Raw genomic sequence first — 12,443 nt, 5'->3', positions numbered from 1 at the left:
TAGGAGAAAGATACCACGATAATTTAATTAAATGTATCTTCTAGCTATACGTTCAAATGTTGTAGAGGTTTATGATGGTTTTGAGAATGTATTTTAAAGCATTTTGGGCCATTGCTGTTAACGAAGGAGTGAAAAATCTACGGAAATCCTTTAGCCAAAACACTTTATTTTCAAAGTCACAGTTCTTCTCAATTTCCACAAGCTCAATCTTCTCAACACTCATCTGTACATTTCAGCCCTGCCTCTGCTTGTGTCTCGGATGCGTCTTGCAGAACACAAACAAACGGCCCCGCCGGCGAACAATGAAACAGTCTTTGCAGCGCCTCTTCAGGGCAGACTTGGTTTTCATGCCCGCAGAGGGCTGGATGCAGGGAAGGTGCCGACACTGTCCCAACAGAGACCGAGCGGAGGAGCCGGGCTCGATGGAGCCGACTCTGGTTGACGACAAGAGTGGCATGCGGGGAGCTGAGGTGAGGCTGCAGAGACGCCTGTAGGCACCAGCTGCTAGCGAGGAGGAGGAAGTCACATTTAACCTGCTCATCTGGGCCACTTGGCGGGTCAGGGAGGCAGCCAGGTGCTTCAAGAGGAGGGACGCCATGGTGTCAAAGGCTGCAGAGGCAGACGGAGAGAGAAATATTCATATCTGCATCTCACTAATGCATTATTTTTTTTTTTAAACTGCATCGCAACTTTTATTCGATTTCTTGCTTTTTGACCGTTTTAAATGTTTTAATGAATGTTCTTAATTGTTTTTAAATCTTGTTTTCTTTTGCATTACGTTTTGATGCTTTTAATGGTTTTATGTGAAGCACTTTGAATTGTTGAAATGTAACAAGGATCAGTGTCAGGATTTTGAAGGGTCTTGTTTTTCTGTTTTACTCTCAAATAACCGGCTTTCACATTACATTAAAATTATAGCTGTAATGATCAGTAGTGGAGCGACAGGAAAAACAATAGCCAACTATTTAGACAATGGATTAATCCTGAAAGTAAATGGTAAATATAACATTTTTGTTTTAAGCCCGTCCTGCAGTTCTCCATTATTTATTAATATATTAAACTAAACGTCTTTGGGTTTGAAAAACAGGGATGGACATCTTTCATTATGGTTTTGTACATTTTACAAACAAAACAGACAGATTAAACTGCAGCTGCAGCCCGAGCTCAAATATGTATTTGCACCACGCAAATTAATATTAATTAATAATGAACATCTGCATCATATCTAACAGCACTGGGCCACTGTGTGCAGATCCATGCTCATGCCACTGGGGGACAGCGTTAGCTATGCAACATGCCAAGGAGGCTATGCGCGTGTCACAGTTGCACACGCGCATAGCCAGACATTAAAATAACGACCCACATATAGGTATGCAAATATATAAATTCAAAGAAAGTTAACGAACCTTTCAGGAACCCCGATGAGACTGAAAACGGGGGCTGTGTCCCTGAATGTTCCGTTTTATTCGCCCCCTTCTTCGACCGTGTTGCTGTTCTTGCTTGTGAGGATACAACTGCTTCCGGTTTGAGAGCGCGAAAGGGTTTTGTGTGCCCTCGGTTTGGCTTCTCAGACCGTTCCGCGCTCTGGCTTGGGCCAAATATCGGCTCCCTTCCTCGCCCTTAACGGAGCTTAAAGTCAAAAGTAGACACGTTTTGTTTATATATATGTTACATTCGTACAACACGTACAGAAATATAAGGATTGTAAGTGGAAAAGCTCGTTGGAGGAGGCGTTGAACCTGACAGGCAAAACATAGGGCATCATCATGTTACATTTGTATTCTCTGCAAGGCAGCTTGGGTAAAAGAGGCTGTTGTAAACATGGCCGCCCTGGTGTGCAGAGTTCTGTCCTTCAGTAGAAATGCTAAGGTGCTCGCTTCGCCCTTGAGGCTGACCGCTGTACCTGTGTACCGCTACAGCCTGGAAGTGTCCAGCACCGGCGAGGCCATTACTCACACCGGCCAGGTGAGCTGAAAAGGAATGTTGTTTTTACTCCACGCCCTCTCGCTAGCTCAGCCTTGTAGCTACTCTTATCACTCTGTGATGCATTTGCTTCTTGTCTCGGCTAAACGTTGAGCCCTCACCCCACCCCCCCCCCCCCCCCCAAAAAAAAATGTACCTAAAAATGTTAATTCGTAACTGTGTTTTCCTCTCAGGTGTATGATGAAAATGACCCCAGGAGAGCCAGATTCGTTGGCAAACAGAAAGAGGTAAGCTGAGAGCTAGCTAGCTAGCTAGCTAACAACAAACGAGCTCCATGAAGCCCAGACAGCCACTAATCGAAGTGTGATTAGCTTCGTTAACTCTGAGCAAATCTAGAGATAAAGTTAGAAATATGTATGCTTCTGCGCACCATTTGTGCTCATCATGTGACCAAATGTGCAGACTAGTTAATGTGCCCACACACATTCAATGAAACCAAATGCAGCACATTTTAATTTTTACAAAAAAGAAAGAAAAAAAACCCACTTTAAATTTAACAAAATCCCCATACTCACTACTTTAACCCCCTTTTTTTTTTAAAACTGTATATAGACCAGAACAATAGCCATCTTAATCAAAACGTGCCAAAACAATTGTTTGACCGACAATGACGATTAAATGTCGTCGCTTGTGTCAAGGTGAATACGAACTTCGCCATCAAATTGGTGGCGGAGGAGCCGGTGACTGACGTCGAGGCAAGAGTGGTGTCCTGTGACGGAGGCGGAGGAGCCCTGGGTCACCCCAAAGTCTACATCAACCTGGTGAGAGCCCGCACCTTCTAATACGATGACGTCATTTGTCGGGGGTGCGTTTTGTCCATTCTTCATCAGTGACTCTGTTCCATGGTGACCTGTATTTATCATTTGTTTATCAGCAGCCAATACTTTGGTCAGTCCTCTAAATCACATGGCAGTCTTCCTTTGGTCTACTTGTGTTTATTTAATTGGGATACTTGAGATCCAATCATCTCACTCTCTTACTCTCAGAGAGATTAAGGAAACAAGACAATCTGTAATATTTTCATTTGATATTGAGTATCTTTACACAGCAGATTTTGCAACGGTCCTAATTTTAACTGTTTTTATTTTTTATTTTTCCAACTCTGTCTCTCTTTTCTCCAGGACAAAGACACTAAAGTGGGCACTTGCGGCTATTGTGGATTACAGTTCAAGCATAAGCATCATCACTAAAACATTTCCTCTGTCTTTGCTTCTCTGTATGAATTGCCATATTGGTCAATAAATTATATGTTATCTGAGAGTGCGTTCTTCTTTTAATGAAGCTGGTTGAAGTCAATGTTTGAACACATCTGTGTCTGCATATGCGCACAATGCATCCACTATCGAGGGGTTATCTCCTGTTCCCCCCCCCCCAGTAGCCATTTATCTTGGACTGGTTGTGCAGAAGTGTAACTGGGACTCAGTTTGAATTGCAGGCTGCAGTTCCCTCTGTGACCGGCAGAGGTCAGCATTGTGCTGCGGAAGGGTTTTGTCTGGCGCTCCAAAGACAGAGAGAGGCTGTTGTGCATAAAAGCCCAATTTACAACATTACCTTCTATTGCAGAAACCAAAGCTATTTGTTTATAAAAATAAAAAAAAAGATGTGCATGCAACCCAATTATATTTGCATTTAAATATAATAAGAGCTGATGAAAGTTGCACGCCACTTATAAATCTGCTCCTCTAGGATTTTTTTCTTTTCTTTTTTCTCTCTACTTCCTGGAACGAATAAATATGATTGCACTGCTTTGAGCTTGCCTTAATCAATAAGCAGGAAACATCAATCTCCTGTTTACTGTAAGCAGCTCCGGAGAGAACCTTTAGCATTCCTCGTGCATCGGTCCCCCACGATCTGCGATGTGGAGTCTCGCTCTGCCAAGCCTGGAGGACATCAGGAGGGAGCCGGCCTGATAAGACACAGCAGCGCGGAACAATACATGTTTGAAGAAGATCATATATATATTTCATCGGGCTTATTCTCCACAGACCTCTGCATGCCAAATTGGCCCGCGCGTGGCTCAGGCTCCAGACAGCACGAGCCTGTTCGTGTCCCCAGCGATGCGGCCAGTGGAACTGCATTTTCCACACCGTGGAGCTCAGGTTGGGAAGAGTAGTCAGGCTGATATAATTGGCCCCGGTGACTCCTGGAAAGTGAGGGCTTATACGCTGTAGTTAACCTCATCTATAGTCAGACCACTTTGGATGATTGAAGGGAGAGAGAGGGTGCATTGTTAAAAAATAATAAAAAAAAACCGAGGAGGAGGCGATCCGGGGGGTCAGTGTCAAGAGAGAGCTGACCGGTTTCGGTTCTTGCGGTCGGTGAGTCTGAACGGTTGAGAGGCTGGTTGGTGTGGCGGAGTTGGAGGCATTGCCCGGGGCGGAAATCTTCAGATGAAACTGAGCATATGAATTGCGTTGAATTAAACAGCGCAGTGTGTGTGTGTGTGTGTGTGTGTGTGCGTGTGTGTGTGTGTGTGTGCTGGATTTAACCGGGCTGTTTAATTATTCACCGCTCTTAAATGCATCAGCCGCGCGTAATAGAATATTCTTTAACATCATTTATGTCAAGTAACTCCAGGATGATGAAGTTGGATTCGGACAATTTTGCGCACGGACTCCTTCATGGGTGCAACCTTAAACTGTCCGATCTCTACATGGGGGGGGGGGGTATGGCTACATCCAGTCATCCACTTTTTCTTTCACAGCATAATATTAGATAATAATTGCAAATACAACTCTTACGCATAAAGTGACCATGCGCTGTCGGGTCAGACCACTCAAGATAAGATGAAATAAGGCCGTAATCGTATCCTGAACCTCCTCACTGCCGAGCCACAAACAGATAATGGAGTTAAATGCCATTTGAAACCCCCCCCCCCCCCCCCCACCCCCACCCAACAATCACTCACTCCACGCTAAAACATCCTCCTCGTCGCTGTAATTGCCCTATTAAAAAATATTCCTCCTTGAAGATGTGTCATAATACAGACCCTCAGGCTCATTATGGAGTTCCCTGAAGCCAATTATCTGAACCTCCATGTCTGGAAGCCGCTGCGACCCAACAAAAAAAAAAAGGGGGCTCATGGGCAGATCTGGGAGCAGCCCCCGTCCTCCCTCAAATCTACACTGACGGTGCGAGAGGCACAACAGAAAACTGACCTTTGGTCATTGTCTCGGGGCGACTCCACTCAGCTCCACTTTCGAGTCAGGTGACAGAGCTTCTGACCTTTACCACGGAAATAATGACTTGTACTTGGTGCCAGGAGCTCCGAGGGGGTTACCGCAGGGGGAGCGAGACACCTCTGGCGACATGTGACAGCTTCTTCTTTTTTTTTTTTGTGGAGGAGAGAGTTTGCACTCACCACTTTGATAGCCCCTGGAAAACCAAAGTGTGTGTGACAAGACGCAAGAGACTTGGAACTGTGTGTATATGCATGCCCCCGGTGTGTGTGTGTGTGTGTGTGTGAGAGAGAGAGTATGAGGCACAGACAGTGTTGAAAGGAAATAGGTGTCAGACTGAGGGTTCAGAGAGGAGTAATTTGAAGTTGTCAATACTTCCTGTGCAGACATTCCATCTGAAAGTCCCACAGAGTGTATAGACTGCATAGTATGAACAATTAATTCAAGAAAAACATTACTTCTCTGAGTATCTTGTCTATCCATAAGACATCGAAGGCCAAATAAGTGGCCGGTGGCGTACGAGCCAGACAAGTAAACAGCGGCTCCCCGACCCGTGGAGCCGCACACCGAGGCTTAATCACATGATATGGCCCAGGGAGCAGGCCTTCGTGTCAGACCGGCTGCTGAGTGGATCGCTTGTGTGTGGAGAGCAGACAGACGTGAGGGGAGACGAGTGGGAGGGAGGGAGGAGAGGAGATGTGGGGATAGGGGAGGAAACAAGGAGAGGAGATAGGTGTTGGCTGGTGGAGTACGGGCAGGGGAGGGAGGGAGGGAGGGGGGGTTGAATGTTTGAAAGGTTAATACCCAAAGAAATCTGTCATTTTCTTCATAATTAGACTTTCACTAATTTTAAAGTTCACCCTGCAGCTGGTGAAGGTGGAGGAGCGTTTAGCAGCCAATGAAACACAACGAGAGTGAATATGGGATTTGGATTTTAAAACACCCCAAAAATGTGGCTCCAGTTTAATGACAATGTTGCTTTATGTCTGTTGGATGTATGTATATATATATATATATATATATAGGAAAGGCTGCTTGACCATACCATACATATACATATATATATCCATCCATCCATCCATTATCAGCCGCTTATCCGGGGTCGGGTCGCGGTGGCAGCAGGTTCAGCAGGCCGACCCAGGCTTCCCTCTCACCCGCAGCACTTTCCAGCTCATTCTGGGGGATCCCGAGGCGTTCCAAGGCCAGCCGGGAGATATAATCCCTCCAGCGTGTCCTCGGTCTTCCCCGGGGCCTCCTACCAGTTGGACGTGCCCGGAAAACCTCTAATGGGAGGCGTCCAGGAGGCATCCTGACTAGATGCCCGAACCACCTCAGCTGACTCCTTTCGACACGAAGGAGCAGCGACTCGACTCCAAGCTCCCCCCTGATGTCCGAGCTCCTTACACTATCTCTAAGGCTGAGCCCGGCCACCCTACGGAGGAAGCTCATTTCGGCTGCTTGTATCCGTATATATATATAGATATATATATATATATATATATATATATATATATCTTAAAATATGTTGGCGCTGTGGTCGCAGCTTGCTTCTGCTGCCTCGGAGGGGCCGAACATCTGTTTTAGCAGTTTAAAAAAAAAAAGTTAATTGTTATGCACGCGCAGCTTTAAAATGGAGATCTGAAGATACTATTTTAGTTTAAGCTTAAACACGAGGAATTCTCTCGAAACAAATGCGGGGTGAGATTCATGCTCTACAGTATATGTGTACTTACGTGTTCCCAATGCTCCGCGGAACCCAAGAGACAATAAGGTCTCAACCAGCTGGAGGTGAGAACATATAGAACCTTATATCTGTTAACCCCACTCAGCACCGGGTCACCCTCAACCTCTTATCTCCTTCTACATCCTTCATGACGCCACCACCTCCTTCCCTTTGAAGTCAAATCCACCTCAAGATTTGTAAAAAAAAGAAAGAAAGAAAAGCAAATACAATCATGCAATTTCTAGTATATTACTTTGGGGGGAGGGGAGGGGAGGAGGGGGGATAATTCTGAGCAAAAACATGGAAAACATATTTGCAGCCGACCACAATGGGATCCTGTCGGACGGCGAGCGGAAGAAAGAAAACTTTATAGGACGGAAGAAGTCAGATGTCATTATTTATCATCCTGAATCTTACTTATTTATGAAGCAGAAACAGAATGAAATTCTCGGTTGAATTCATCCTGAATAATTTAATCCGAAATGGTTAATTCCATACAAAGCCCAGGAAGATCCCTCCTCTGTTCTGATAAATACTTTATCACTGTTCCTAAATCGAAAAAACAGGAGGAGGAGGAGGAGGAGGAGGAGAAAGGTGGGGGTGAAAGAAAAAAAGAAAGAAAATAAGCCTGACTTGTCACTGTTTTATTGTTATACGCTTTGTTTTAGAATGTGCCGTGTAAAAAAAAAAAAGGTTTTTGTAGAACTTTTTCTTTAATAATTGAAGTTGATGGAACTACATTTATTTTTAATAAAAACGTTTAGGCCCGCCTTAATTCTCCTCGTTTATTCAAATGACGTTTCCTATTATTGTTTTTTTTTTTTTATGAAATACTCACCGGAGTGGATAAAGATGTGACACTTACTTAAAATTACTCAAGAGGTTTTTTTTTTTTTATGAAGCATTTTTTTTTTCTCGCAGTCCCAGGTTGACAAAGTCAAAAGCCGCCTAATGAAAAGGGACGCATCGCTGATTGCGGCTATATCTGGAGCCGAGGTGGAAGTGGCATCGATTTAACAATTTAACAGCACCCTCCTCTGTGTGTTTCCATTAGTCACGGCTGAATACCACCCACTTCCCCCCTTTCACTCCCTCAAAACACACACACACACACACACACACACACACAGAAACTCTCTCTCACACACACATCCAAAGCTGCAGAGGTATATTCCACTATTCCAGAACAGGATTTACATCTTCTAAACTGATACCACTAGTGGTTTTCAACCAAGGGGCACACTCGGAGACCTTTGCCATTCTACGGAATACACCTTGTTTTATTTTTTTTTGTGACTCAGTGCATGTGCAGGCTATAGTGCAAGTGTACAATATTGTATATTCTTTTCACGTGTGAACCGTACAACCTCGCTGCAGGAACGTGTGCGCGTGGTGACACTTGTTTGCTCGAAGACATCTGACCATTGAGAAGGTACGGTAAGGGCCCGTCAAAACCCCGACCCACGAAACGACAATCGTACAATTATAGCTTAGCAACTGTAGCTTGGCACGCCAGGTCTGTCAAACTTTGGATTTTTCCACATGTACACTGGGCCTTCAGTTTAAAACAACGTGCGTCAACTTACAGTGGTCCGTCCGTCCATTTTGGCAAACGTTAGCAACCCTTTTAACGGGTTTAGGGAAGCCGGCCAACGTTACCCGGAGGTAGCGTTACATTTTTTTCCGGATGCATTTGAAGTCTTCTACGTGGTCTTTTAGCACAATAGTCCGATGTCCTAATATAAATCACGAAAGCTGGCGTTTGGGAGCTAGCTAGCTAATGAAATCTGCCGCCAACAGTTGTCGTTTTTTGACGGCAGAATCAAATTTTGTACACGTTTTTTTGTTTTTGTTTACAAATTACAAAATAAACACTTGCAAACATTGTTCAGTGCCACTGTTATTAGTGTAAACCACACATGTGAGAGAATGGAGAGCTTGACAGACGTAGCAACAGTTACTAACGAGGGGGGGGGGGGGGGGGGGGGGGGGGGGGGGGGGGGGGGGGGGGGTGGGGGGGGGGGGGGGGGGGGGGGTAGCGCTTAGCGAACAGCCAATTGGTCAAAGTCACAACAACAAAATATAGACTTTTTGTTTCAAGTCCAGCAGTCTTTTTTTTTTTTATATATATATTCCGTCGACAAAGTCTACAAAGATGACGCAGACCTAACGAGTTCAAAGGGCTGTCCGGGGGATCTGCCGTCTATCACGGCGTCAGTTAAGCCTTTCCACACCTCGACTGGTTTGGGCTGTTGGAAAGGAAGACCGTGGAAAACGCCGTCCACCCATTCTCGGAGCGTGGCGACCGGTGACTCCTGTTCCCGGTCTGCCTTGGTCAGCGCCATATTTGATGGATACCCGGGGGAGGGGGACCCCGTCGACGACAGCATGCAGGGAGGGTATTCTGGCGGCAAGCTGCCGCCCAGAGACGCGGCGGTGTGAGCGATGGACCAAATCTTGGGCTTGGCGTCCGTACTTCGAGGGTCTGGATTAGGATAGAAGCTGTTGTTCTGCTGTTTGACCGGCGTGAGTTTGGGGCAGTCTGGAGACAACCTCTCTTTTCCGCGCAGCGGGTCCGGGTTGTGTGCCAGATGCCCGTGCGGGAGGTCTGCGTTCGCGTCACTGTCCTCGGGTAGAAACCGTCGCTTCGGTTCACACTCGGAACCGTCTGAATCCAGCAGGTCGAAGTCCTCGAGGTCACTCTGCAGGTCGGCGCACTGTTGATCTGCAAGAGCAACAAAAATAAATCACATGCGGTCCGTGCACGCCGACTAAAATCTCAGAACCGATCCTGAAAACAAAAACCTCAACGTGCTCATTGAGTTATAGGCACCGCTTACCGGGAAGGTCTTTGTTGTTTTTAAGGGGCTTCTCGGCTTCGTCGCTGTCATCGTCGCAGCCCCGGTCGTCGGAGCTCTTGCAAGCCCGCGGCGACCACGTCACCTTGTTCTCCTTCTTTAGCCTCCTGCGTGCATTAGCAAACCATGTGGACACCTGGGGGAGGGAGGGAACGCAGGTCAGAGGGGGATATGAAATCATTCGCAGTGGACAGTTGACAGGAGACAGAGTGAGAAAGTAAAGCAAACACACAAAAGAACCAACCCTTTAACGCTATACCGGAAATGGATTGAGGGTAAAGGAATGCCCTTACATCTATAACATTTGACCAAAAGCTATACCTGTGTGAGGGTCATCCTGGTGATGATGGCGAGCATGATCTTCTCTCCCTTTGTGGGGTAGGGGTTCTTCTGGTGCTCCTGCAGCCAGGCCTTCAGGGTGCTGGTGGTCTCCCGGGTGGCATTTTTACGACGGGAAGCGCCGTCGGAGCAGGAATACCTGAGCCAAACGGTGACGATCCAATTTAGCCATTTCATACCAAAAAATGAGCAACTTGCTTTTGCTATAATGAAATGCCTCCCGACAACTGGCTTTTAAAATCACATATTAATGATGTCAATTACAACTAATACTTGCAATGATGCAGAGACAAAAGAATATGAGGTCACTGCAAACAAACTTCAGACAGTGTACAATATGTTCCAATGGTGAGTCTGCAGTTCTGAGTTCTGAACGTGTGGTTTTAATTTAAGGGGAATAAATAAGGCACAATAAGCAGACTTTGACTTACCCATATCTGTCATATGGATATTGTCCAAATGTGTAGTCGTAGGGATAGTACGCAGGAGTCTGAGATGTCCCAACAGATGCAGCTCCGTCTTTGGGATCTAGTGGCCCCTGAGAAATATTTGAAAAACATCTGATCAGAATCCATAAAACATTGCAAAACGCGTTCACACGAAAATTAACTAATTGACTTTCGCCTGAAATTACTGTTCTTTACATCAACATCTTCTCCATCCAATATAAATAAAGTATACGATTTGCAAATAAATGTGCAGTGTCCCAAAATTAGTGACGGTGTGAAACATCACATCATTTCTTTTTTTTCTTTTTTTCAATTTTTTTTTTAGATGAAGGCAAAACCGAGTGTAGGAACTTTCAGTGCCACGTGGGACTCACTCTGGGGTAGAGGGCGGTGGCGTCGCTGCCGCAGGTGTTGTAGTAGCCTTGGCTCTTCGGGTAAGTGCCGCTGTACACTCCGATGCCGGTTGCGGAGGTCAGCTGGTGGCCCGGGGAGCGCAGCACCGGGTGTGACGGAGGCGTCCCCGGTTCCAGACAACCGGCCAGAGAGCCGGAGCTCATCAGAAACTTTGGCAAAAAACAACAACAACAAATTAACCTTATTTGTCCCATTACATTATGAGTGATAACGTTATTGAAAAAGGGGGTTCCTCTCACACGAAAACCAAATATGTCAATATATGAAAAGTCAATATGTGTAATAAGTAGTTTACACTGCAAACAAGTCTCAAAGTGTAGTTCTTCAAGTCGTGTTTTGTTTTATGTTGTATGTTGTATGTTTTATTGTAAACAAAAGTAAACACTTTGGGTTCTGATTTCAGTTATTTTTAGAAAAACAAAAGTAGAAAATACGCAGAGAACACATATTGTTGTGCTGCCGGCTGTCATATTGTGTGATGATTATTGTTATTATAGGAAGTGTGGCTGCATACCTGCGGGGTGGTGGAGTAGGAGTATCCCAGCTGAGAGTAAGCCATCGCTCAGAGGAGATCAAAGACGCAGAAAGCGGGACTCGGGGCGACATCCAACAGCATCCGAGCCGGTGAGGGGGACTCCGAGCCGATGGAGGGGGGACTCCGAGCCGATGGAGGGGGGACTCCGAGCCGATGGAGGGGACTTCGAGCCGATGGAGGGGGGACTCCGAGCCGATGGAGGGGGACTTCGAGCCGATGGAGGGGGACTCCGAGCCGATGGAGGGGGGACTTCGAGCCGATGGAGGGGGGACTTCGAGCCGATGGAGGGGGGACTTCGAGCCGATGGAGGGGGGACTTCGAGCCGATGGGGGGGAACTTCGAGCTGATGAGGGGGGAACTTCGAGCCGATGAGGGGGGAACTTCGAGCCGATGAGGGGGAACTTCGAGCCGATGAGGGGGGAACTTCGAGCCTTCTGTCACGAGTTCACAGCTGGTTCTCCATTCAACTTCTCAGCTCAAAATGTGGATATAACTATATCATCTACCGCTCATTTTACGCACGGCGATTTCTTTTTTAAAAAGTCCTTTTTTAAAATGTAAAGTAACTCCGCCTCGGTCACCGGGCTGCTGCGGCTGCTGCGGCTGCGTCTGCTGCTCCGACAGTGTCGCCGCTGTCTTACAATCCAAAGCCGGTGTGTGTGTGTGTTGCGTGTGATCAAACCATGCATCTAACCCTTGATGCGCTCTTTGGTTTTAAGGCGCGTCTGTCTGACGTCACTCCGCCCGGACTCTGTGTGTGTGCGTGTGTGTGTGTGTGTGTGTGTGTGTGTGTGTGTGTGTGCGTGCAGCCCGGTGTTCATATCAAGATGAAGGAACTCACCTAATTAATTCCTTCCCAGGTTTCCTTCAGCTCTTATCCAGGAGAACAGCTTCACGCATGCGCAAGAGCAACCCCACCAACAATCCCCAGGCGTAATGACAATGTGATCAATTCTCCTTTTC

The 12,443-nt window shown here is 46.4% G+C and overlaps 3 protein-coding genes across 3 annotated transcripts; 1 reads left to right on the top strand and 2 right to left on the bottom strand.

The window, feature by feature from the left end:
• Window positions 1-146: 146 nt before the first annotated feature.
• mrpl36 (mitochondrial ribosomal protein L36) lies at window positions 147-1,539 on the bottom strand. The gene is made up of 2 exons (XM_034545066.1): window positions 1,407-1,539; window positions 147-609 (listed from the first exon to the last, which is right to left on the bottom strand). The coding sequence occupies exon 2, from the start codon at window positions 596-598 to the stop codon at window positions 233-235; it is 366 nt and encodes a 121-aa protein (XP_034400957.1). The 5' UTR covers window positions 599-609; window positions 1,407-1,539; the 3' UTR covers window positions 147-232.
• A 244-nt stretch (window positions 1,540-1,783) lies between these two features.
• Window positions 1,784-3,241, top strand: ndufs6 (NADH:ubiquinone oxidoreductase subunit S6). The gene is made up of 4 exons (XM_034545065.1): window positions 1,784-1,965; window positions 2,157-2,210; window positions 2,622-2,744; window positions 3,105-3,241. Exons 1-4 carry the CDS (start codon window positions 1,822-1,824, stop codon window positions 3,171-3,173), a joined length of 390 nt encoding a protein of 129 aa, XP_034400956.1. The 5' UTR covers window positions 1,784-1,821; the 3' UTR covers window positions 3,174-3,241.
• Window positions 3,242-9,032: 5,791 nt separating this feature from the next.
• On the bottom strand, window positions 9,033-11,504 carry irx4b (iroquois homeobox 4b). Its single transcript, XM_034545847.1, has 6 exons — window positions 11,460-11,504; window positions 10,906-11,094; window positions 10,514-10,620; window positions 10,065-10,221; window positions 9,726-9,879; window positions 9,033-9,610 (listed from the first exon to the last, which is right to left on the bottom strand). The coding sequence occupies exons 1-6, from the start codon at window positions 11,502-11,504 to the stop codon at window positions 9,033-9,035; spliced, it is 1,230 nt and encodes a 409-aa protein (XP_034401738.1).
• Window positions 11,505-12,443: the final 939 nt, after the last annotated feature.

Source organism: Cyclopterus lumpus, chromosome 11 (assembly GCF_009769545.1).
Source record: "Cyclopterus lumpus isolate fCycLum1 chromosome 11, fCycLum1.pri, whole genome shotgun sequence".
NCBI classification, from domain to species: domain Eukaryota; kingdom Metazoa; phylum Chordata; class Actinopteri; order Perciformes; family Cyclopteridae; genus Cyclopterus; species Cyclopterus lumpus.
The sequence above is the reverse complement of the archived record's forward strand: the minus strand, read 5'-3'. Positions and strand labels throughout refer to the sequence as shown.

Coding starts and splice junctions, on each gene's coding strand:
- irx4b (XM_034545847.1), bottom strand. CDS start 11,504: ATGGCTTACTCTCAGCTGGGATACTCCTACTCCACCACCCCGCAG. Junction 11,095..11,459: donor CCTACTCCACCACCCCGCAG/GTATGCAGCCAC, acceptor TTTTTGCCAAAG/TTTCTGATGAGCTCCGGCTC. Junction 10,222..10,513: donor TATCCATATGACAGATATGG/GTAAGTCAAAGT, acceptor CGTTTGGCTCAG/GTATTCCTGCTCCGACGGCG.
- ndufs6 (XM_034545065.1), top strand. CDS start 1,822: ATGGCCGCCCTGGTGTGCAGAGTTCTGTCCTTCAGTAGAAATGCTAAG. Junction 1,966..2,156: donor CCATTACTCACACCGGCCAG/GTGAGCTGAAAA, acceptor TTTTCCTCTCAG/GTGTATGATGAAAATGACCC. Junction 2,211..2,621: donor TCGTTGGCAAACAGAAAGAG/GTAAGCTGAGAG, acceptor GCTTGTGTCAAG/GTGAATACGAACTTCGCCAT.
- mrpl36 (XM_034545066.1), bottom strand. CDS start 598: ATGGCGTCCCTCCTCTTGAAGCACCTGGCTGCCTCCCTGACCCGCCAA.